Source organism: Zonotrichia leucophrys, chromosome 3 (assembly GCF_028769735.1).
Source record: "Zonotrichia leucophrys gambelii isolate GWCS_2022_RI chromosome 3, RI_Zleu_2.0, whole genome shotgun sequence".
Lineage (NCBI taxonomy): Eukaryota > Metazoa > Chordata > Aves > Passeriformes > Passerellidae > Zonotrichia > Zonotrichia leucophrys.
The window spans coordinates 75,484,461-75,508,248 of record NC_088172.1 but is presented as its reverse complement, the minus strand read 5'-3'; the positions used below and the strand labels follow the sequence as shown (position 1 = coordinate 75,508,248).

The following is a 23,788-nucleotide window of genomic DNA, read 5'->3' as shown; positions in this document are numbered from 1 at the left end:
TCAGCATCCTCACCCACACACCGCCTGCTTGGACAGGGTCCCGCTCCCTGCCCTGGCAGATCTGCCTGCTGTTTAAAGAACCCAAACCAGCCGGGCAGGGGGAGGCAGGCCGAGGACAGAGCGGCGGGCCCGGCCCGGCCCAGGGCAGCGCAGCGCGGCCGCCTCCGTGCCCCGCGCACCCCGGGTGCCGGCCCCGCTGCCGCGGCCGCCGCCTCTCCCCCCCCTCGGCGCTTGTGCGCTCCCCGGACAGCAGGGCGGGAGCAGCGGCCCCGGGTTGTGCCGGGGCGGGGCGCGGCGGGGGAATCCCGGCCGGGCGCGGCTGACTCAGTGCGGGCAGCGGCAGGAGGCGGTGGCGGAGGCGGAGCCGTGGCGCCTTAGACCCTGCGCCGGCCGCCGCTCCCCGGCTTTCCGGCCATGAGCCCCCCGGCAGCGGGGCCGGGAGCGGGACCCGGGCCGGGCCGGGCGGACGGCGGGCGCTGAGCCATGGCGCGGGCGGCGGGCGGCAAGGAAGCGGCGGGCTGGGAGGGCGAGGACGGGCAGTGCGACTCGGGCATCGAGTCGCTGCGCTCGCTGCCGGGCGGCAGGGAGACCCCCGCCGCAACCGAGGGCCCCCCGGCCGCCCCCGAGGAGACCCTCGCCGAGGCCGCCGCCGCCGAGGAGCGGCTGGATTCCAGCTACGGCTCCGGCGCCCTGCCCGAGGCTCTGCCCGAGGCTCTGCCCGGGCTGCCGGGGGCTCCGGGGGGCCGCCCCGAGGAGCCGCCGCCCCGGCCCGAGGGGCTCAGCCGGCAGCAGCTGGACGCCCTCACTTACCTTTCGGAGGACGGAGACACGTGAGTGACCCTCGGGGAGCTGCGAGCCACTGTCCCCCGGCCCCGGCTGCTCCCCTGGCAGCGGCGGGAAGCCGGAGCCAGAGATAAGCCAGGCTGTGTTTGCCGCGGTCCCCAGCCCTCCCCCGAGGAGCATCCGCTCAGCCGTGTTGTTAAGGTCTCCCCGGGCCCCTGTCCTAAGAGCCTCCCGCCTTGCCTTGGTGTGCGTGGATGCTTGGCATCCAGGTTTGGGTGGGTGACCCCTCTGACCCTCCTGAGGTGTGTGAGCCACCCTGAGAGGTATCTGAGCCAGGTCCAGCGGAGTGAGCGGGAAGAGAGGCACCCCATTATGGAGCCACCATAGAAGCCCACCTCCACTTGCCATGGGGCTGCTAGCAACTAGAAGAAAGGGGAGAGCGAATCAAGCCTCCCCCACTCCCTCTTCCCCAGAGAATGCACCGTTTCCTCTACAATGGGGAAGGCTTGGCTGCGTGAGAGGGCACGTAAGCAAGTCCTGAAGCAAGATTAGCTGTGCAGGGCAAGACCTTGCGACGGCCGTGTTAGACGCTGCTCAACCAAGCAACCCAAGAACTATTTGTTCTCAGGTGGGAATCGCCTTGCTTTGCCAACTTGCCCGCAGAACCGCGGGTTTTGGCAGAGCTGTGACGCACATCCCGATGTGGGGCTGCCCTCCTGAGCTTCTGTGACAGAGACAAGTGTTTCTCTTAACGAGGGGGGCTTCCCACATCTGTAAAGCCCTCTCAAGGGCAGAGGCATCACGCCAGAGTTATTTGGTTTGGCTTCTGGTAATTACCTTCAGCTAATCACAGCATTTTTCCTGTTGTACGTTCCCTCGATGGAAGGTTTTCGTCATGAGTGTACACACAGAGCGTGAGCGAAGTGTTCTCACAGCTGAGGGCGAAGCTTTGCCCCAAAACCAGGCTAGAGTTTAATACTGAGTAATGGTGCAAGAGGAAGAGAAACTTAGAGGCACTGGCATGATCAAGCAGTAGTGAGAGCAGCAAGAAAGCTCTGTCCTTGCCTGGCACAGCACATCTGGATTGAAGCTGAAGATGAGCTGGGAGACAGCCTGAGTGTTTACTTCCCTGTTAGGAAAGAATCTGTGCATCTGCTAATTAGTTCATTAATGCTGACTCTGGGATCTGTTCTGAGGATTGGCTGGAAATCTCACGGCAAGCAAAGTTACACTAAACCCAGCCTCCCACACTCCCCAGACAGGCTTTCTAGTCCTGTCCTATCTACAGGCTGGTTCTGTGGCTCCTCAGAATGGAGGAGCTTTGCCAGTTTTCCCAGCTGTAACACTAGAGCCAAGGTGCCCATGGAGAGAGCCAGGCGTCTTTTAATCAGAGGTATGGAAGTAACACTTCCCCCCAGGCTTGTCTGTCATGGTGTGCCCAGGGCTCGGTGCTTGCTGTCTTATTAGTGAGCCCCATAGATGCAGCTGCTTGGAGATGCTTTTAGTGCTTGAGGCTGTCTTGTTTGGTGCTTGAAGCCTTTTGCCTGTCAGACTTGCTTGGAGAGACCTAATGCAAACATCTTATTTACTAGGAAAACATTAATCAGTGGTGCCTTGGTTACTGTAGGCAGGAGAGGCTCTCAGAGGCTGCCTTTGCTCTTCTGTTTTCTCTCCCTCACAGTGCATTTCAGAACAGGAAATCTGTTAAGACGGAGGGAGGGAGCTGTAGGTCTGCTGGTTGTACAGCTCTGGGCTCACCATGTCCACACAGGAGACAGCTTTCCTGGGATCTACTCCCACTGCTGGGAAAAGAAACTATTCTTGTGGTTAGAGTGGTGAGGCTGTGGATTTGTGCCTCCGCTATTCTTGTGTCTGCTCCTGACCCTGCGGCAGAGGTAGGTGGCATTTATATTTAGAAGTGCTGAACATCCACCACTCAGGTCATTGCAGATGGGGACTGTGAGCACCCAGAACTCATTGAACTGCCACCGGTTTTGTATGTGAAAACAAGTCAGGGCTGATAGTCATGCTAAAGTCTATGGTAAAATTGCTCATCCAGTGACAGAAGGTCCCCAGAGAGAAGGGATCAGATGGCCACAGGCTACATCCCTTTCATCCAGCCAGACAAACCCATCTTCATTTCTTCTTTTCATCTCTGTCAGCAGCATATTTCCCTGTGTGCCTTTTTTAAATGTCTGCCACAAAACAGCTCCAGGCAGAGAATTAAAATCATACTCTCATTATATTTCAGAAGACTTGGGCAACTACACTGTCCTGTAATTGTAATTTTGAAAATACAAAAAGTCCAGGGGTTGTTTTGTCTAAATAGTTCCTGTTTCCCCAGATGCCCTTGCTGGTACTGAGCTGAGAGGAGCACTGGGCTTGCACAAAGGGAGCTGGCAAAAGTCTTGCCTCTACGTCTTACGAAAATCTTCACCGTCCATGGCTCCCTCAGACTTACCCACCTGTGCCATCTCAAGGTGTGCCTGTGTTTGTCAGCCTGGCACTTGTGGGGTGAAAACAGGAGGTGGAGGCAGAGGTGAAGAGCACATGCTTGGGCGGTTGGAGTGCCAGCAGGATCCTGCTTGGATGCCTCAATGCCTGCCTGCCTGCCTCCGCAGCAGAGGAGCGTCAGAGCCAGCAGGATGAAGCAATGGGGCTAAAGCTGTCTCTCCTTGTGCCCAAAGTTAGAAGGAATCTCACTTTGGCAGGAAGGAAATTGGCTAACAGGAAGGACCAGGGTATAATGACCAGTGAAATGCGTGGGTGCTGTCTTCCAAGAATTATTTGCCCAAATGTCATCCTCTTGTGGCTCCCTCGTGCCACTGGCAGTCCCTCTGCCTCAGGGAAGTCAGAGCTGCAGTAATAAGGCACATCAGTTCCCAAGAAGAGTGTGGCTCAGCTGTGAGGGCAGGAGAAGTCAAGTATGAGGAGTGGGGTGGCAAGCGGAAGATGGTGGGTGTGCTTTGGGCAGTGATCTGTATCCTGCTTATCGTGTGGGCAGGTGGAGAACAAGCCCTGTGCACTCCAACTCAAATGGTCTCCTCCAAGCATCCATCTGGTGACCTACAGCTCCAAATACCTGTCTCTTCCATGTAAACAAACTCCTTTTCTGCCGACTTGGATCCTGATGGGACTGCTCTGTGTGGAAGTGAAGAGAGGGGCTTTCCAGCTGTGGGCCTGGCTGCCTCTGAGGGCACTGCAGGCTGATTTATTGTTGTGCCCCAGCCTCCAGACCACCTCAGCCTTTGTGAGGATTCACTGAGGAAACCGAGTCCTTCCCCACCTCACCTGGCAGGTGCACAATTCCACCATCCTGGGAAAAGGATGAGTGTGGGACCAACTCCTTGGGGGTGAAATGGGGTGTGAAGGGATCACCTGCTTTTGTTCCAGCACAAGAGAAAACCTCCCCATTTCCTTGGGCTGATGTCAGCCTCTGCCAGCTCTGGAGAGGCAGAGTTGATTCATGAGAGTGTGAAGTTAAGCACAGTTTCCTCTCTCTAGGACTGTATAGTCTATCTTAAACTTAAAAACATGTTTTCCTTCCTGCCTGTGCTGGTTCTTGGGCCACACACGGCTTTCTGCCGTTGTACCTGATGTCGTGGTGATGGAAAGGCTGGGGACTGTGCCTCTGAAGGAGAGTGAGTGTCTTATGCATGGGGCTCTGTATGCAAAGCAGTGCAGCACCTCTGCAGGGGTGAAGGTTAAGGGACCCCAGCTCGATCACAGAAGGAAGACCTAGGCCTCCTTGAGATGGAAAATGGGACTGTGTGGTTTTGGTTGGGTGTGCATTTCAGGGAGGGAGGAGAGCAGAGGAAGCCTGACTTCCTCCTTCCACCAGAGACAAGTGGTGTCCCATCTGCTGATAAGAAATCACGTGCCAGTGACTCGGGGGCTGAAGTGCCTTAACCAGGGCTTGGGGACAGTTAATCGTGTAAAATCAGGGCCCCGTGGGAGCTGCTGTTCTGAACTCTTCACGTGGTGGTAGTGAAGGGGCCTCCCTTGCCTGCACAGGCTGTCACTGAGCATGAGGCTCATCTTCAAGAGGCCAAGAGCCACTTTTAACCATTCATTGGCATGTGCCAACCATAACCCTCTCCAGTCATGTGGTCTTGGGCTGGAGATCTTCCCTGAGCGGGGGAATAGAGGTTGTTCCCGTTTAGGTTTTCTGCTCCAGTTTGGCTGCTTTCTCACTGCTTGCCCCGCTGTACGAGGGTGTTGCCAAACCCCTGTGCACCTGGGGGAGTGCTCAGAGTGTGACAGCAAAGATAAAAGAAAGGGAAGGAAGGACAAAGAAACAGAAGACTGGAGAGACTCCATTTTAGGAGAAGGATTAAAGAAGTCAGATGCAGGGAGCACACCTTGTTGTTGGTCAGGCTGTGAGTCCCCCTGCTTTGCTGGGCTGTTGCCAGCTGCCCAGCAGTGGGATGGCCACAGTTAATGGGAAGTGGAGATGCTCTTGGTTTTACCAGAGAGTCTTCAGAAACCTTGCTTGACTGCCAGGATTCAAGTCCATCCCAAGTTATTCCCTAGCATGCTGCTAATTGTGGGGCATTGGAGAAAGTGAATCCTAACATGGGTCTGCCAGGAGGGAGATTTTCCTGTGTCCAGTTCCCTATCCCTGTACTCTCAGCTCTTCCTCTGTGTGTGCTCAGGAGTTTGGTAAACAGGAGAGCCTGGTGTCCCTCTAAGCAAGGCCAGACAGCTCTGCACAAGTTGCTTTGGAATGCCCCAGAAGTTTCTGGCTGCTGCAGGGGTCACACACATCCAGCCTTGGAGTAAAGTGGGTAAGTCCTGGCAGCCTTCTGAGCTCGTGCAGGCTGGAGGTTTTTTTCCCTGTTTGGATGACTTCAGCCTGGCCTGGAGGAAGTTTCTTCAACCTTTCCACCTGCCTAGGTTTGCCTCAGAGCTGGGGATAAACACAGGGAAGTTCAGCACAGAGGAAAGGAAAGAATGGCTGGAAATTTCCATGTCCTCGGATGCAGAAGCCTGGCTGTAACAGATCAGCCAAGGTGCAGAGGGCTTCAGGTCCTTGCACTCTGCAGGCAGGCTTAACTGCTGCTGGGACAGGGTTGAGCTCAGCTAATTAAACACAAAAATTTTGCTATTTTTTATTGGCTTGAGTTTGGGTTTTTTTAGTACAATGTGAAAAAATGAGGAGTCAGAGCTGACTGTGTAGGAAGAGCTTGTGGGCTGTGAGCTGTGAGAGTGGCTGCTGTGTGCCTATCAGTGGGCTGTGTGGGATGCTCTCTGTCACAGAGCTGGGAAGCCCCTCTGACTGAGGCACATCCAGAGCTGAAGGGGGGCCCTGAGGCATCTTAGACCCACGGCTTGTGCCTCATTAAAAGAAAATTCTGAGCCAGTGAGGATATCTGTGGGGTTGTAAATGATTGCTAGGGTGTGTTGTACAGGCTCTGGCAAAGTCCAGGCGCTTTCCTCTTGTGAGAGGCTCTCCTGACCTCAGGATATCTCTTTGTGTACAGAAACTGTAGAATGTATTTGTCTCCCAAGGAGTCAGGTATGAGTTTGCTCTGTTTGAAATGGACTGTCCACAGTCAATGGACTTTTTGGGATGTTTGCTGCTTTTATTGAAGTTGTTCGTCATGCTTCTCTGATGGTGACTGGCCCCTGCTTGGGTGGACTGACCTGTTTTCTGGCTTGGCCCATCTGTGCCTAGATAGTAGTGTGGGACAGGCCCCTTGTTTTGCAGGGAACAGCCCACATGCATCTGATGTGTAGTGCTTCTGCAATCCCAGAGCCACCATCTGCTCAGAAATGGAGCAAAACTCTCAAATGTGTGGGTGAAGAATCTAGAGGTTATGAGGTCAGCAGGGTACCTTCTTGTCCCCACCTCACTGAAAAACAGGGTGCCCACAGCCCTTCTGCCTCTCCTGCCAGTCAGCCTCCAGCTTCCCTCATCCTCAAGCACTCAGACCAGACCCTCTGCAGAGCACCCCAGGAAAGGTGAGACTGTCTCCTCTGCTCACCTCTCAGTTCCCACCCCTCACTCTGGCCCCAGGAGCAGCAGGCTGGGAAGCAGCTGCTGCCCAGACTGGAGATCAGGAATGCTGAACCCAACGTGGGTGAAAGGGATTTGCATTCCTCTAGCTGCAACCTCCCTCCAGTCCCATCCCAAACCCCCCTCCACTCAAACTCAAGGATTGCCTTTCCCAGGGAAGGGGTGATGAAACCTGCAGGGCAGGAGCACAGAAGATGGGATAAGGCAGCTGAGATCAGTGCTCTCTTGGAGCTGCCAGAGGGCAGCTGGAGCAGCTCTATGGAGCAGGGCAGCATTGCACTGGTATGTGGGGAGGAAGGAAGGGAGCCAGGCTGGGCTGGTTCAGGGCTGCAGGGCAGGATGAGCTGTGCTTGCTAAGCCACTGGCAGAGGTTCATGCTGGTGGCTGAGGAAGCGGTTAGCAGTGCAGGTTACAGGGCTGGAACAGGAGAGCAGGGTAAGCCTGGAATTCCCCTGCTCTTTTCCTCCTCCCTTTTCTCTTTTCTATTGCTGCTGGGCCATTTCCTCCCCTGAACAAGTTTCTCTTGTGTGAATTGTTTGCATGATCTACTGCTCCACTCAGCCAAAACAAGGAGCTGGGAATGAGCTGTTCCTGCTGCAGGCAGGGACCTTATCTAGAGAGAGAAAGAACTTTTCAAAACAAATTCAGTTGAATGCTGGGTCTCCTGATTAAGGTGCTTCTGGGGTGATATGGTGAAGGGTGAGGCTACTTTGTAGACAAGGTGTCTTACTCTACAGATGGGGGGATCTGCATGGTCAGCTCCTTTTCTAGAGAGATGGAAAAGGATAGCCAGAGAACTGGTGAGACTTCATCCGTTCTGCTTGTGTGTCAGAGCTGGGTGTCACTCCTTACACTGTTCTCCTGCCTCCAGTCCTCATGTGTGGAAACTTTTCCTACTGGACACTTAAGGTCACTCAGAAGTTGGAGATGGACAGCACTGTGGAAATAGATACTTTCCTGTGCCTAAGCTAGGATCACTTTGGGCATGGCAAGTTCATTTGCCTGGGATATCCCCAGGGATAGCCCCAACCTCTCTGCTGCAGGGGTAGATCACTTTGTGCCGGGGATGTCCTGTGCCTTTGTGATTCAGAGTGTTGAGTCCCCTTATGCCAGGACAGAGCTGGTGAGCAAGTGGAAAAGCTGAGAATGAACCCAGCTCCTGTGCTCCTGCTGTGTTTCCCTTGCTCACAGCTCCTCCATCCGTGCCCTTTTCAAAACTCCCTGGTGCCCTTTCTGACTGTTCCTGCTGGGCACCCAGCCCTGTGGCTGCAGCCAGGAGCACTGCAGGCAAGAGCATGGGAGGGAGGGGGCAGGCAAGTGGAGGAAAGCAGAGGGGAGATGTGCAGGCAGCCCGGGATGGGCACGGATCTGAGTATGACAGGGCAGAGGGCTTGTTGTGGCAAGGGCACACTGCTGTGGCTGGGCACAGAGGGGTTCTGGCAGCGAGTGGCTCTCTCCATTGCCATGCCCTGGCTGTGGCACACCGTGTGCCAGCACACAGCAGCCCATCAGCAGCTGGACTACGCAGCTGCTGTGACACAGAGAGAGGTGGAAAAAAGTGGAGATTGGCACGATGCCTGCCCCTCGAGTCTCCTGGGTGTAAGAGGTTTCCTGAGTGAGGAGACAGTCCCAGTTCCTGGCTGGCAGCGCTGCCGGTGGCACAGAATGCCTCAGTGCACATGTGCTCCTGGTGAGCTCCTCCCAGCCCACTGGCCTTGTGATGATTCCCCCAAGAAGCTCAGGTTCTTGCAGCCATTTCAGGAAGTTGAGGGCTGATAATGAGGAAAGGCGGGAACGAATGCAGAAATGAAAGCCCAGGAGGAGGCTGCATCCGGGTGGAGAAGGAAGGGGGAGGGGGAAAGCAATCCTTCAAAGCAGGCACATCCCACTGACAGGTGAAAGCCGGAGCTCTGCCCAGAGGAATGGTCACCCCGATGCCTCTGCAGCCGGGATGCCCGAACTAGCGCAGTGTCAGCCCAGCCCTGAGCCTTGTTGAGCTGCAAAGGCAGCCAAGCCAGGACAAGCGAGGTGCTGCAGGGGCAGAGGCTGCTCGGGGGTTTCCGTCTCCCCCGGGTGACCGCCCCGCTCGTCCCCGCATGACAGTGCAGTGTGGCGTGGGCAGTGACACAGGGGCCCGGGGGATTCCTGGGGCACCAGGGCTGTCGGCCGTGGGACACAAGCATGAGCGCTGCTCTCTCCCCTGGGAGCCCAGCGAGGCTCTGGAAAGCGAAAGCACCAGCGGTTTAAAGTTCAAGCTGAATAGCCCTGGAAAGTCCCTTATTTGAGCAGTCTTAACTCTGCTGTACCTGAAGAAGGCAGATCCTGCAGCCTCTTCCCGGACGTGGTGCCCTGGGAGCAGGTTTGGAGAAACAGGGGCTGTCCCTGCAAGTGTGCAAAGGACACCTCAGCTGAGGTGCTACCACAGGGACTGATGCCAAAGCCAGCAGGGAAGCTCCCTGCTCAGATCACACCTAAGCTAGGTCAGTAAAAGCCTGATGAGAGGAGCACTGTCCTTACGTCTGGTTGCCTTGTTCCTGGGCTGGGCCCCTTGGCTGTGCCTCTGCCTCATGGTCCATGGAGGGTGGCCAGACCCTGCCCATGGCCCTGGGAGTGCTGGCAGTGAGGGGCACCCCATGGCTGTGCAGAGGCAAGCAAAGTTGGGTGGCCTCCCCTTCCAGCGGGGAATTCCCTGCTGCAACATAACCTGGGGCTTCCCCAGGGACAAAGCCTCTCCTGTTGGGCACAGCCTGTCCCTGGCAGCAGGTGGAGAGGAACTGGCCTTTAGAAACTGTAAAGTGCACTTTGCCTTCAAAATCAGGTTTCAGCTGAAGATGCCTGGGGTTCCAGATGCTGGCTTGATCTTCAAGCAGGACTTGGGAAGAGGTCAATAAAACACATTCTTGGGGACTGGCCTTTGAGCTTCTCAGCACATTCATGTCCCAGTGCAACTGGCAAAAAGACAGTCCCAGCCCCACTTCTTGTCTGCAGTTCTTTAGGGCCAGGTGCTGTTCTCCTGCCTGTGGAGAGATGCTCTTTACACCCCACATTGCAGGTGGCACCCCAAAGCTGGGCTGTCTGGAGAGCGGGGTGTCTTGCCAGGACTGTCACAGCTCTCACCCTCCATCTCTTGGCCCTGTCAGTCTCCATCAAAGCAGCATGGGTGGCAGAGCCCAGCCTTCAGTTTGGAGCTGGTTCTTTCCAGAGACAGAGGCCACCCAGGGCCTCTGGTGCAGTGGTGAGGGTCAGGAGGCTGAGCTCATGCCTGCCCTGCTGTGCAGAGTGGTGCAGAGTGGGAGATGCTGCCTGCTGACCACGGTGGCCAGGTTTGACCTGTGGGGGCTGCCCTGTGGTGGGAGGATGGGCCCTTCCGTGTGGGGGGGCTGGGAGGCAGGAGGTTGGCAGGGGAGGCTGGAAATTCCCTCTCAGCGCTGCCTCTGTTCTGCTCTCACTTCTCTTCTGACTGTGCAGGGGCCGTCTGGAAACCAGACCTGTCCTTGGGCTGGGGGACTCAGGTGCCTGGCCACCCCATAGCTGTGGGGACCACAGTCCTGAGGACCAGAGCTCCCTGCTTGCCACCAAGCTCTGACAGCTGCATCCCTGGTGTCCCCTGTGCTGGCGGGCTGCGTGCCAGCCCTGCCATGGCAGTGCTGAAAGGGAAGGATGTGGGGGAGAGAAGAGGAAATCAGTGTGGGACCGGCAGATTGATCGCCTGCCATATGGACTGTGCCATGCAGGTGATCTTGGACCAGCCCTGGGCTCCTGCCCAGCTTTGGCTGTTTGCCTTTGTGGAGGGAAAGCAGAAGTACAGTGTGCAGCTGGCAGGAGGGAACTGGAATTCCCCGGGTAGCTGCCAGAGCCCAGACCTCTCTCCACAGGCACCAAACCCAGCTCCTGGACTCTGGGAAAGACATCCCAGGCTCTTTGGACCTACCCCAAAGGATTGGAGGCCTGGCTTTGGGCAGTGCCAGACTGAAACTCTACATGTTGTGAGGTCTGAGGGAGGACCCTGTGCTGCTTAGCAGGGACAGGAGGGTCTATTCCCCGTGGGGATCATAGTGAAGGACTGCCATGTGGAGTCTCAGACCATGTTCCTGCCTTGGCCCTCTGCTGAGCTTCCCCAGAGAGAGAGCAAGATTGAGTACCTCCAAGCTGGAGGGAAGGGGACTGGAGGAAGCAGGGAGATTATTACTTCATGCAGCAGGGAAGGATCTCTGTTCCAGAGCATGGCACTTGGGACTTATTTTACTTTTTTTTCTCTCCTGTCACCATTAACCCTCTGTAGGTTGGTTCATCTGGCCATTATCCACTGTGTCCCAGCTGTAGCACTCTGCTGCATCGCTCAGCTACCCAGGGAGGTGCTGGAGATCCAAAATGATCTTTTCCAGGTATGCTGTTGTGATAGGCAGAAGATGGGAGGACAAGAAATGCCACAGGCTGTTCCCTGGATAGCTGCTCAATCCATCTGTCCCTTCCCCAGGAGCCCACACCTGCTTCCCCCAGAGCATGGTGAAGGTCCTATGTGTGCAGCCTCTTTGCGGGGGGGTTTCTTAATAAATTTTTAAAAAATCAACCTTCTATAAATGATAAAGTCTATATCACTTATTACCCAGCTGGGGACCCCTTGTGACATCTCTCCCCTCTCTGATTTCTCTGCAGACCCCACTCCACCTGGCTGTGTACCTGGAGCAGCCCAGCGTGATCCAGGCACTCATCCACAAGGGAGTGAACCCCGGGCTGCAGGACCGCAATGGCAACACGCCGCTGCACTTGGCCTGCGAGCAGCAGCACCTGCAGTGTGCCCAGCAGCTGCTGGAGGGCACAGCCACCCCGGATGGCACAGCTCAGCCCCGTGGGCACCACCAGGACCTGCAGCTCCAGAACTGGCAAGGTGACACCTGGGGGCAGCACAGTGGCAGAGGTGATGGCCAGATTAGGGCAGACACTATGAGATGTGTATGCAGGGATCCAGGAGCACAGCAGAATGGAAATGCAGCTGGGATTGGTATGCCCCAGGGTGGTCTGGGCTGACTGTGGCTCTCTCTTCTGCCTCCCCATCACAGGCTTGGCCTGTCTACACATCAGTACCTTGAAAGGGAACATCCCTATGATGTCTCTGCTGCTGGAGAGTGGTGCCAACATTGATGTTCGGGTAAGACTGGGCATGGTGTGATGTTTTGTAAAGGCTGGGATGGTGGGTCTTTCCTTTGGGCACTCCCTTCAGCCCGAATGTGGCTTGGGAGCACTGAATTTTGAGGGAGTAGAGAGTAAAGGTCCTTGAGAGATTGTTGGGTGCTGTGACAGCAGTCAGGGTGGGGGCTGCCCTCTGCACCCACTCAAGAGGGTGTGGGTGGGTGCTGCAGGGCCCATCTGAGGGACCCCCCACCCACCCCCTTGTGATCTGTGGGTTGCAGGAGGGCACGAGCGGGAAGACCCCATTGCACCTGGCTGTGGAGTGCCACAACCGTCGGGCTGTGCAGTTCCTGCTGCGCCATGGGGCCTTCGTGGACGCGCAGATGTACAACGGGTGCACTCCGCTGCATCTGGCCGTGGGCCGCAGGGACGCTGCCATCGCCGCCATCCTCTCGCACTCCGGGGCTGACACCCTGCTGAGGAACATGGAGAACGAGACAGCTCAGGACCTGGCTGATGGCAACGATGATGTGAGTCTCTGTGGGGGGAAGCCTGTGGCTCTGCAAGTGTGTCAGGGGGTGCAGGAGTTGGATGATTAGAGGGACTCTCCTAGGAGGAGTTTCCAGCTGTTCCTGTCCTTCCCTGTATGTTGTAAGCATTGGCTCTGTGATGTGTGGGATAACTGCCTTTTGCCTCGAGCCCTAGGAAAAGCCTAGATAAGGCTTCTTGGCAATTCCCTGGGGATGTGGGAGGCTGGAGGACTGGGTGGGGGGAAGATTTAGGCCCCTACCCCAGTTTGGTGGAGACACAGCCCTGGATGCTTACATGTCCATACCCTTGGTCTTTGCAGCTCCTTGCCTTGCTGCCCTTCGATGACCTGAAGATCTCAGGGAAGCCTGTCGTGTGCTCTGAATGAGCAGATGGACTCCTTTGGCCTGTTGGGCTGCCTCCTTCCTCTGTGCTGCTGCCCACTAGGATCTTGCCTGCCGGCATTTCAGTGGGAGCAGAGACACTTTGGGAGACTTATCCCACTGCTCCTCCCCTCTTTGGAAAAGTTTTGTTTGCCTCAGGCTGCCATCCCAGATAGAAGAAGGTGGCATTATGAGCACTACACAGGGGAGGCTTTTCTTTTAGAATTTGTGCTCTGCAGCAGGACTGAATTTCTCCTCCCTGCCATAGGTCTGACTTGTGGGGATCTCCAGCATACACAGGGAAGGAGCAGGAGAGGACTCATTCTCACACTGTGGGCCAGACAGAGCATTGTCTGGCATCCCATCAGAGTAAGTGTGAGGTGAGGAGAGTCAACACTCACTCTAATAAACGTTTGTTGTTGCTGTGGGCACCAGAGGTCTCATGTGATCTAACCCACCGCACACCCCACAGCGTCAGGAGGCTGTGCATCACCGCGGGGGCCTGGGGACACGAGGCTACCGGGCTTTCCCCAGTCTGCCTGCTCCCTCAGTCCTTCACTCCACAGAGGGTGAGTGGGAGCACAGGGCCTTCCCCTCTTGCAGAGCCTTTCTAGTGCTCGGGGGAGGCTGGGGATCCCAGCAAAGTGTTCTATTCCCATGCTGTCTTTACGAACATCTGCCTGCAGGCCTGGAGAAAGAGCACAGGAGATGCTGAAGACCAGGTTGTGGATCCCTGCTTCTGCCATTGTGCCTTATGCCTTGCTGCTTTACTGTGCTGTCATTTCCTCTCTCACAGAGAACAGGAAGATCCTGCCCCCTCTCCTCCCTGGAAGGGGGTTAAAAAACTTAGGGTATGGGTCTTCCCTGGCTTTTAGATCCTCCCAGGCCAAAAGTGGAAGAGGTGGCAGCATTATCTTCCCATCCCTTTTGTTGTTCAGCTCACCACCCTTCCCTGCCACTTACTTCTCCAGCCAGAGGAGCACATGCAATGCATTAGGAAATCAGCCAAAGGTGCTGTGGGAATGGAGGCACAGATGACTTACCCCATCTCAGCCAGGAACATTCCCCACTTGTTGCTGGGAGCAGCTGCTATTGTTTGGGACAAATACTGGATGGTGCAATCGACCAGGATGCTCTAGAGTTAGCTCTTGTCTTCTTCCTCCCTTCTTGTAAGGGAATGCTGTCAGGAAAGCAACATAAGGACCCCCCAGGCCTTGGGACCTTGCCTGGTTTCCTCAGGAGTCCAGGGTTGGATTGCTCTGTTTCTTTTGAATCTTTGCCTCTCGCCTTCTGGCAGGGCCTCAACCCTGCTGCAAACCCATGGGGCTGTTTCAAGGACATCTTTCACAAGGGACACAAGGCACTTCCAGGCTGCCCAGAGAAGAGATGACTGATGCTGCGGGGCAGTGCGGGCTGGTGTGCCCAGGGCTGCGGCTGGGAGCAAAGGGAAAAGGCAGAAACAAGTCATCTGCACTTTTTTGTTTGTTTCGTTATTTTAAAATAAAACTATTTGTTTTAAAAAGGTGTATTGTAAAACATCACTGGGTGGCCACATGCTGGCTCCAGCCAGCCCTGCATCCATGCCTGGGGCTGGGATAGGGGATTCAGAAGCAGGGCTACAGTAGGTGCCAGACTGACTGCAGTCCCTGGGCAGCACCTGTGCCAGGGACCAGCTGTGGCTGTGCCCAGTGCAGGGCAAACCTGAGACAGGGGGCAGGAATCAGCCTGGAGGTCAGCTTTGAAGGCTTTTAGCTTGGATCAAGAATAATGTGGCCATCAGGAGTAGGGAAGTCATCATCCCTCTGCAGTTATGAGACCTCCCATCATGTCCTGTGTCCACTTCTGGGCCCCTCACTTCAAGAGGGTGCTGGAGCATATCTAGAGAAGGGCAGCAGAGCTGGTGAAGGAAGGGTTTGGAGCAAAAGCCCTATGATGAGCTGCTCAGGGAGTTGGGAGTGTTTAGCCTGGAGATAAGGAGGCACAGGGAACCTTGTCACTCTCTACACCTCCTTGAAAGGCGGGTGTGTAGCCAGGTGGGGATCGGCCTTTTGTCCAGGCAACCAGTGCCAGGACACGAGGACACAGCCTCAAGCTGTGCCAGGGGAGATTTAGGTAGGAGGAATTTCTCTACAGAAAGGGCAATGAGACATTGGAATAGACAGGCCAAGGAAGGTGGTGGAGTCACCTTCGCTGGAGGGTTTAAGGAAAGATTGGCTGTGGCACTCAGTGCTACGGTCCAGCTGAGACGGTGGCGTTCGCTCATCGCTTGGGCTCGATGATCTCAGCTCTCTTGCAGCCCGATTGATCCTGTGCTCCCGTGACCGCGGCCCGCCCCGCCCCGCTCCGCCGGCCGCGCTGCCTCCGGAGCGGCAGGGGCGCTGTGGGGCGCCAGCGCGCCCGCCGGGCGGGGTTCCGCCGCCGCCGCCGGGAGCGGAGCCGAGGGGAGCCGGCCGACACCGGGCCGGGGCCGGGCCGCAGGTGGGTAACGAGGCCGGGGCGGGCGCGGAGGGGGGCCGGCCCACGGGCGGCAGCTCCCGGCGAAGGCTGCGCCGCGCTGCCGGCCTGCTCGCCGCGAACGTGGCCGCCGGGCAGGGAGGCGGCGCCGGGGCCACGCTCGTCCCGCAGCCGGCCGCTCGCCGCTCCTCCCGCGGGGCCGCCGCAGCCTCGGGCAGAGGAGCCCCGGAGCGGGAGGCGTAGGGCTCGCCCCTCCCGGGAGCCCCGCGCCGTGCCCGCGGCGAGGGTGCCCCACGGGCGGCGGGGAGCCCGTGCCTCTGCTGTGGCCCCCGGGCAGAGGCGGCGGTCCGCCCTGGGGGGACAGGGGCAGGCAGCCCTGCGACCCGGCTGCGTGCAGGGACAGGGAGATGCCGAGATGTTAGTATGGACTTGTCAGCTCCAAGCTTGCGTTTGACCTCAGCCCTGCCAGGCGCTGGAGGCGCGCTGAAGAGTATCAGGGCTGTAGGCAGAGATCTTTTTCAGAGCCGGGACCCCGACTGTTCATGCCAGGCAGCGGGCTGGGTGCCAGCCCGGCTCTGAAGCGGTGCCTTTGAGAGCTGCCTTTGCAGTGCCCAGGGGAGCAGCGGCCGCTCCGTTGTCTCGGCTCCTGGGCTGCTCCGCAGAATAAGGCTCCTTTCATGCCTCAGCATGCTCCCTGCTCGGCCCCCCCGCTTTCTACCTGTAACACTGGCGTCCCTGTTCCTTCCCAGCCTGGGCAGAGAGGGCAGGGGCTGCTGCACTGAGTCAGCTCTCAGGGCCTGGGAATTGCTAGCGCAGGCATAGAGAGCCATTGTCCCTCCATAGCCTCCTCTTCACGGTCGCTGTGGGAGAGCGGAGCTGATTCTCCGCCCATGGCAGTGCTGCAGGAGCTGGCGGGGTAACAGCAGGCGCAGCCGTGCTGAATGGAGCTTGCACAGTCCCTCTCAAGTTGCAAATGTGGCAACAGACCCTGTCATTTATATCCGACTTCTGCAAAAGGGAACGGTGTTTCTGCACCCCACCGCCAGCCACAGTTACTTAATACGGACAAACCCGGGAGCGCTGAGGCCTGGTTTTGCATCCCACAGCATCTGAACAGCCTGCGATGGTGCCCCTGCAGCAGGAGTGATTGAGTGGAGGGGTCAGACTGTCATTTCCAGGGAGGGGGGAGACACAGGAGTAGGAAGCAGGCACAGAAATCCACCCCTAGCCATGTGCACCTCTCCCTGGTCTGGGAATTTCTGTGTTTTATGTCACAGAAGGGAGTTTTCTGGGTGAAACACAGCCCCAGCTTTGGTCAGGTTATTGAACTCCAAGGGCCTGGCCACAGAAGCTGAGGATGAGAAAAGTCCCTGAGGTCTTTCCCAAGAGGTTGATTGGAGCGCTTGCTCATGAAATGGCAGGGGACTTTCTTGCCTTTAAAGTCCTTAAAGTTTGTAATTTTCTAAGTAAAGTCCCTAAGTTTGTAAATTTCTGTTTGTAAGTTTCGTGTGGCGGCTACTAGAGGTCACAGTTATACAACACTGGGGCCAGGTACACCCCTAAATAGGGCCTAATTCCTCTGACTCGCTTGTTTCAGGTGGAGGCGGAATTAACATCTGTGTCTCTTTCAGTCACAGGAGCTTTTCAGGTGTGTGTTTATGTCGCCAGCCCACAGCGCTATCACCTGGTCCCCAAGGAACTGGGAGGCTTTTTCAATTGAGGGAACTGGGGCAGGGATGTAGCAGGGACCAGGGAAATGTTCTACCCTGCTGCAGGAATCTGCAGCTTGCTTTGTGAGGGGGGATGCAGGTGGCCTTGGGTGTAGGAAGTTGTTGCCTGCTTGCTCATTCTGTTGAGTACCTGGTGCCCCTGAATATTGCATGTTCGCCTCTGTGAGAGAGAGAATGGTGAAGGGAAGAACTCCTTCAAGGACTAGTGAAGCTGTTTTAAAGCTGGCTAGATGACTTCCTACAGCTACAGCTGAAGAATATCAGCTATACCTCATTGCATAGTCCTGGTAAAATCCCAACCAGACAGCTGGTAGGAAAGTTCCTTTCCAGTCTTGCTTTCTGGCTGTGTTTTGTCAAGTGGGTGAGCCCTGGTAATTTCCTGTGAGCTGTGAGGAATGCCTTGGCACACTTCCAGTGCTGCATGGGGAGGTGGGGGAGGCTGGCAGCCCCAAACCCTGCCTCTCATCCATTCACCTGGCGTAGCTAGAGGGGAAAGCTCTGAACTGTTTGCTTCCAGAGCAAGGTTGCTCGTTGCCACAGGCTTGAAACATGAGCTTCTAGGTAGGAGTAAATTCTTCTGTTCAGTGACCTTTTCCTTTTCCACCCAAAAGCTGTGTAAAGTTTAACTTATAAAGGTGAGGTGTGAGGTGCTCCTTACATTTGGAGTAAGAGCGTAGTCAAAACCAGATGGTTACAGCAGTGTTCTCTCTAATCCTGGGAATCCATGGTTCTAAGTCCACATGTTCCAGAGCAACGACCCTTACCAGAAGCAAACACAGATGTCTGGCCTGTGCTTTTCAGCTCCAGAGGACTCTTCCTGCTCTGTGTGCTGCCAGCATTGCTGTTGCCACTGCAGTGGGTCTGGGTGGCTGTATCACAGGTGATGAGGATCGGGCTGGATGGTGGGTGTGTTTCAGCATGTGGAGTGGAGCTGCCCGTGTACCAGCAGCCCACCACCTGCCTCTCTCTCTCTCCGCAGATTTTGCATTCCCCTCCTGCTGGCCTCCCTTCCTGCGATGGCTGCAGGTGAAGAGATCACCCCTGCCCTGCAGGACTCGTGGGGGGACTTCTGGCTCTTCCGCTTCTTTGTTAATGCTGCCGGCTATGCCAGCATTGTGGTACCGGGCTTCCTCCTCATCCAGTACTTCAAGAGAAGGAACTACTTGGAGACAGGTAGGAGCAGGAGCTTCCCATCCTCAGCCTCACCTCTCACAGAGCTGTGTCCCAGTGCTGTCCAGCTGCTATCCTGAAACAGATTTCTCTGAGGCCCCCGTGCTAGCCGATCTGGAGGCTAGTGAGGAGGAAGGCTTCACCTCAGGCTGGTGCAGCATGTGGTGCCCAGACTTTGGTTAATTATGTCTCCATCTTCTTTTATCCTGTTCAGGCAGAGGCATTTGCTTCCCTGTCATCAAATCTTGTGTGTTTGGCTCTGAGGTGAAGTCTGTACATCAGGATGATGGCTCCCTGCCACCCCGAGCAGAGCCCACAGAGTCCTCCACAGCCCGACAGGTCTTCAAGCTGCTCTTCTGTGCTGCTGGTCTACAGGTAGGGGTCCTGTGCATGTGTGGCTGTCCCATTCTGAAAGGAGGAATTGGCCAGTGACTGTCAGTTCCTTGGAGACTGAGCATGCAATGCTGTCCTTGATCAAGGCAGGGTTGGAGGATGGGAAAGGACATTCCACCTCCAAGAGCTGTGGAGGTCTGTTTAGCTTTTGTCATTTGGGTTGGAGCATCCTGTCTGATCACAGTCCTCTAGAGCCTCTGAAAATTCTGTGATTCAGCAGGTTGGTAAGGCTGCTTTTGTTCTGGCTCTGATGTCAGATCAGCCCATAGTTTGTGCCCTCTTTTATCCCAGGCTCTCCCATGGGTCACTGTCTGGGGCTGATGCATTCTGCCTTGATGGATTGAATTTGAGTACTGGAAAGAAAATACTTAATTCAGCTACAGATAAACAGGAATTTAAAATCTTAGATTCCCCAAGTCTCATTCACAGCCTGAGCATCATTAGGAAGGACAACTTTTTTGATCTGTGAGGACAAGAAATTAGCAGTGTGGGCAGTGAGATAGAAAAACCCAGGTGCCCTGCAGCCAGGAAACAATTCACTCTCTGGCTTACTCCTCCAGCCTATTCAGACATGCTGTGGGCCACCAAATTCTTTCATCTCTCTGTGTCTTACTTTCTTGGGAGATGTGTGGTGAGAGGAAGTGTGTTACTTCTGTGAGAGGCTTGGTGTTGCACCAAAAGTAGTGGAGATAACAACTACGACAGTGATCATCCCTCGTGGACAATTTTGTCTGCTGGTTTTGAAATTAGAATTGATTTGGATGTAAAAACCAGACCTAGGGAGCTGGAAGTGAAAACCAATGCAGAGCCCACTGGGAAAAGTGCCAGGACCTGCCGCAGGGAGCTGGCACCAAAACCGCAGTTGTGTATCAGTGGTGTTCCCTGATTCGGTCAGTCTGGTTCCACAGGCTTGAAGCAGCTCAAAGCTAACTGCTCGCTCTCACCAGGATGTTTGCATTGTGGGCTTTTCTCCCCTGCCCACTGAGAAGCTGTGCTTTGGAACAGGATGTTCCTGGTTGTAACCACATGGATCAGCAGGTTGCCTCAGATGGGTGGAGTGGGGGGTGGTCCTGTCTCCCAGTGTCTCCAGGAAGCATTGCCATGCAGAGCTGCGGATCTCAGGACTTCTGCTGCTCAGAGTGACCCTGAGATGCGTTAGAAAGTCTTGTTTCCCAGCCTGGCAGTCAAAGAAGGAGTCAGAATTCTTCTGTTCTCATTCTCCAGGTTGTTTATTGTTTATCTATAAAATTCTTTCTCTGACCCGCCGAGGTCCGTTCAGCAGGTTAGACAGAGGCACACTGACTGCCCTCGGGGCAGTGTTATCTTTTATACTAAAAGCTACATGTACATTATTTACCATAACTCCCCAATACCTATCACCTATGCTAAACAGTGAGTTTCTACCTTAAACCAATCCAAAAACATCACAGCAGAAGATGGAGGCCAAGAAGAAGGAGAAAGACTGGACGTGCCCAGATTCCTCCATCTTGCCTCCTGAACCTCCATTCTAAAAACCCAAAAAAATCTATTTTTCATCCTGTGATAAACTAATTATTATTCTACTTAGACTTTCGTGGCTTGCAGATCCTCATATAAGGTTGATAATTTTTTCCATGGGTTATAATCAAAGTCACAGGCATCTTGGGCTCTGTGCCAAGGTCTCTGAGCCCCTTGGCAGGGGTTCAGGCAATCCAGGACAGCCAGAGGGATGTCCTGAATTCCGACATGGGGAAAGCAAGGATCTCCTGAGGTCTGTTCTTCCTGTTGTTGCTGGCAACTGCTGTTGTGGGTCCTGACTCTGCCTGTGCTCCTGCTGCTTTGCAGATTTCCTACCTCACATGGGGTGTCCTCCAGGAGCGTGTGATGACGAGAACGTACGGTGCCACTGAAACAGACCCTGGAGAGAAGTTCAAGGACTCCCAGTTCCTCGTGTTCATGAACCGCATCCTGGCCTTCACAGTGGCTGGTCTGTACTGCGCCCTCACCAAGCAGCCACGCCATGGGGCTCCTATGTACAAATACTCCTTTGCCTCCCTCTCCAACATCCTCAGCAGCTGGTGTCAGTATGAGGCACTCAAATACATCAGCTTCCCCACCCAAGTGCTGGCCAAGGCCTCCAAAGTGATTCCAGTGATGATGATGGGCAAACTGGTGTCACGCAAGAGCTATGAGTACTGGGAGTACCTGACTGCTGCCCTCATCTCCGTGGGGGTCAGCATGTTCCTGCTCTCCAGCGCTCCTAACAGGACGGTGTCCACTGTCACCACTTTCTCTGGCATAGTGCTCCTGGCTGGCTACATCATCTTCGACAGCTTCACCTCCAACTGGCAGGACGCTCTCTTCACCTACAAGATGTCTCCCGTGCAGATGATGTTTGGCGTCAACGTCTTCTCCTGCCTTTTCACTGTGGGCTCGCTCTTGGAGCAGGGTGCCTTGCTGGAGTCACTGCGCTTCATGGCCCGCCACTCGGAGTTCACCGCCCACGCCGTGCTGCTCTCCGTGTGCTCCGCCTGCGGCCAGCTCTTCATCTTCTACACCATCAACCACTTCGGGGCAGCTGTCTTCACCATCATCATGACACTGCGGCAGGCCTTTGCCATCCTCCTCTCCTGCCTCATCTACGGGCACACTGTCACTGTGGTGGGTGGGCTGGGCATAGCCGTTGTCTTCATGGCCCTCTTCCTGCGCGTCTACGCCCGCAGCCGCATGAAGAAGCGCAGCAAGAAGCTCCCGCCGGGAGAGGCCCCTGTTCAAAAGGTCTAAGGAAGCTGAGGCCATGGCATGTAAGCCATGCCTGCTGTTCTGCCTCCACTTGAAGGGCATTTGCTGGATTTTCTCAGAACCCACTGAGAAGAAGAGTGGGGTATGGACAAGCAGGACCAGTGACTCAGTTTTCCACCTGCTTTTCCTGAGAAAGGGTCTGGAACAAGCCCGGGAAACGCTCTGGGCTGACGCAGCTCCAAACCTTTCCATTTGCCTTAATAGGTTAAAGACTTGCAGCCAAGGCACAGGCCTGGGGACACACCAGCATGGGGCTGCTGGTATTCCTGCCTCACCTCTGTCTTGTGGCTTCTCCCCAAAGTCACTGATGAACAAGGGAACTCTTCCCTGGCACTGTCTTGCCTCTGGCTAAAGCTCCTCCATTTCTGTTAGTACTACAGAGCTTGGCAGGAGGAAAGGGCAAGCAAAACACTAGGTTTCTTTTTGAAACACCTCTGAGTGAGGCAAGTCCCAAGTTGAGCCCATCCAAGGGTGGGGAGTGCTCTTCTCCATTCCAGGAGGGGCTCTGGGTAGTAAGGCACAGGCAAGGGAAGAACTCCCAGCCTGTCCTACCCCAGGCCTGGGATCTGCTCTGGGAGGGCACTGCAGTGAAAGCCAGTACCTCCCAGTTTGGTTTTATCAATTCTTTACCCCTGCTCCAGGACACTTTTCTTTCCCTCTCAGCCCAGGCTGATTTTTATGCAGTATCTGAGCTGGACAGTTCCCAAGGCTTGCTGAGTCTTTGAGGTTGCTTTTTGGTTACATCTGCTGCTGTTACAGGCCAAAGGCTGCACTGCCCAGAAGCCCCAGCACCACCTCGGGCTCCCTCAGTGCCGTGGTTTCTGAGCTTTGCAGTTGCCATTCAGACAAGCACAAACAAGCCCTCTTTTTCCTGCCACCTGGAGGCACTGGCCCTGGTTTTCCCAGGGGCTGGCCAGAGTCTGTGCCTGGAGGGCTGGGACACGGGGCAGAGCCCGCATGCGGTGCCTTGTTCCTGCTCCACAGACAGCCGGGGATGGAGCAGTGAAAGCTGTTCTTCCCCACAAGCCTGGGTTTTATCTGTCAATCCTTTTCTCATCAACACAACCTGACTGACAAACCAGCAGGTTTTGGTACTTTTGCAAGGCAACTTTTTTCTCTTTTTATTTTATTAAATTAAAAATATGCTGCATATAGTGCCATGGGTGTAAATGTGGGTTGGTTTTTTTTTTTTGGTTGGTTGGTTGGGTTTTTTTTCCATGTACTTGAAAGGAGGGAAGAGATTTCCAACTCTTCCTGTGTCCCTAGTCTCTCTGGGACAGCAGAGTTGTCTTTCCAAATACAGGTGCCTCTCTCTTTCAGCCAAGGCTGGTTGCACTCCAAGCTGCAAGGCCTGACAGATCATTGCACACTCAACTGGGGAGCACAGCCAGGCTTGGAATGCTGCTTGTGCTGGGGGGCAGGTGAAGGAGCCATTAGCCTGAGCCTAGTGTGGCTCCTAGGTTCTCTCTGCATGGTGCAACTTAAAGAATTCCCAGTGGGTGTAGCTACCCAGAGGTGATACAGAGGCCTGCTGAGCACATGGCAACCAGGGCCAGCGGTGCTGCAGCACTTTGTGGGCTGTACAGGAGAGGCTTGAGGTGTGGAAGGTCCATCCTCCTGGCACGTGTGGGAGGCCTGGTGAAAAACTGTAGGCAAGGGTGAATACGGGGTCAGAGACAGGACTGGGGCCTAACACAGCTAGGGAAAGGGGACACTCACGTGAGGGTTACAGGGGAAACAGAGGAGGAGATTAGGAACAGTGGTGATGTAGTTGAGCCTGGAGGGATACCAGAGCTGGTGCTGAGCACAGCCCAGGCTTCAGAGCACTTGGCTCTCCAGCAGTTTTACCAGTGCTCCTTTTCTAGCTCTGGGCTTTTAGAGGTGCCTGTACCTCACAGCTTTTCATCCTGCCTTACAAATTCACCCAAATGTCTGCACTCACCCTCTGCGACAGACTGAGAATGGAATGTGATTTCCTTTGATTAAAAACAAAACAACAAAAAACCACATTGCCAGGTCAGGAATGGGATACAATGGGATAACCTTTCTAATTTAAATGTAGATTTAAACAAAACATTAGTGGAAAAAGAAAACCCAGGACATTAACTTAAGAAGTTAATTTTGACTGATTCACTATTTGGCAATACTTGCTATCAAGACAGAAATCCTGGTTTTGAACAATTTGCTAGCTCAGCTCCACCACTGCCCTAGCAGGCTGCACCCACACAGCTGCCACACTGGCAGCACAGCCAGTGTCTGGGTGTGCACAAGGGATTCCAGCAGGCTCTGCCTCCCTGTTGAATATGGATACTTGCTAAAGCCCATTCCATTTTGTGCCTGTGGCAGCTGGCATGTGGGCAGCAAGAGAACTTAACTTAATGCAGCAGAAGAAGTTAAGTGTCACTTTTCTCTGACAG

General features: G+C 55.2%; 2 protein-coding genes across 2 annotated transcripts; both read left to right on the top strand.

Annotated features, from left to right (window-relative positions):
- The first annotated feature begins 376 nt into the window (after positions 1-376).
- Positions 377-14,367, top strand: NFKBIE (NFKB inhibitor epsilon). Its single transcript, XM_064708880.1, has 6 exons — positions 377-830; positions 11,085-11,187; positions 11,459-11,690; positions 11,863-11,951; positions 12,214-12,462; positions 12,783-14,367. The coding sequence occupies exons 1-6, from the start codon at positions 484-486 to the stop codon at positions 12,846-12,848; spliced, it is 1,086 nt and encodes a 361-aa protein (XP_064564950.1). The 5' UTR covers positions 377-483; the 3' UTR covers positions 12,849-14,367.
- Positions 14,368-15,237: 870 nt separating this feature from the next.
- On the top strand, positions 15,238-22,541 carry SLC35B2 (solute carrier family 35 member B2). Its single transcript, XM_064708879.1, has 4 exons — positions 15,238-15,321; positions 18,007-18,200; positions 18,412-18,572; positions 20,415-22,541. The coding sequence occupies exons 2-4, from the start codon at positions 18,044-18,046 to the stop codon at positions 21,351-21,353; spliced, it is 1,257 nt and encodes a 418-aa protein (XP_064564949.1). The 5' UTR covers positions 15,238-15,321; positions 18,007-18,043; the 3' UTR covers positions 21,354-22,541.
- The last annotated feature ends 1,247 nt before the right edge of the window (positions 22,542-23,788 follow it).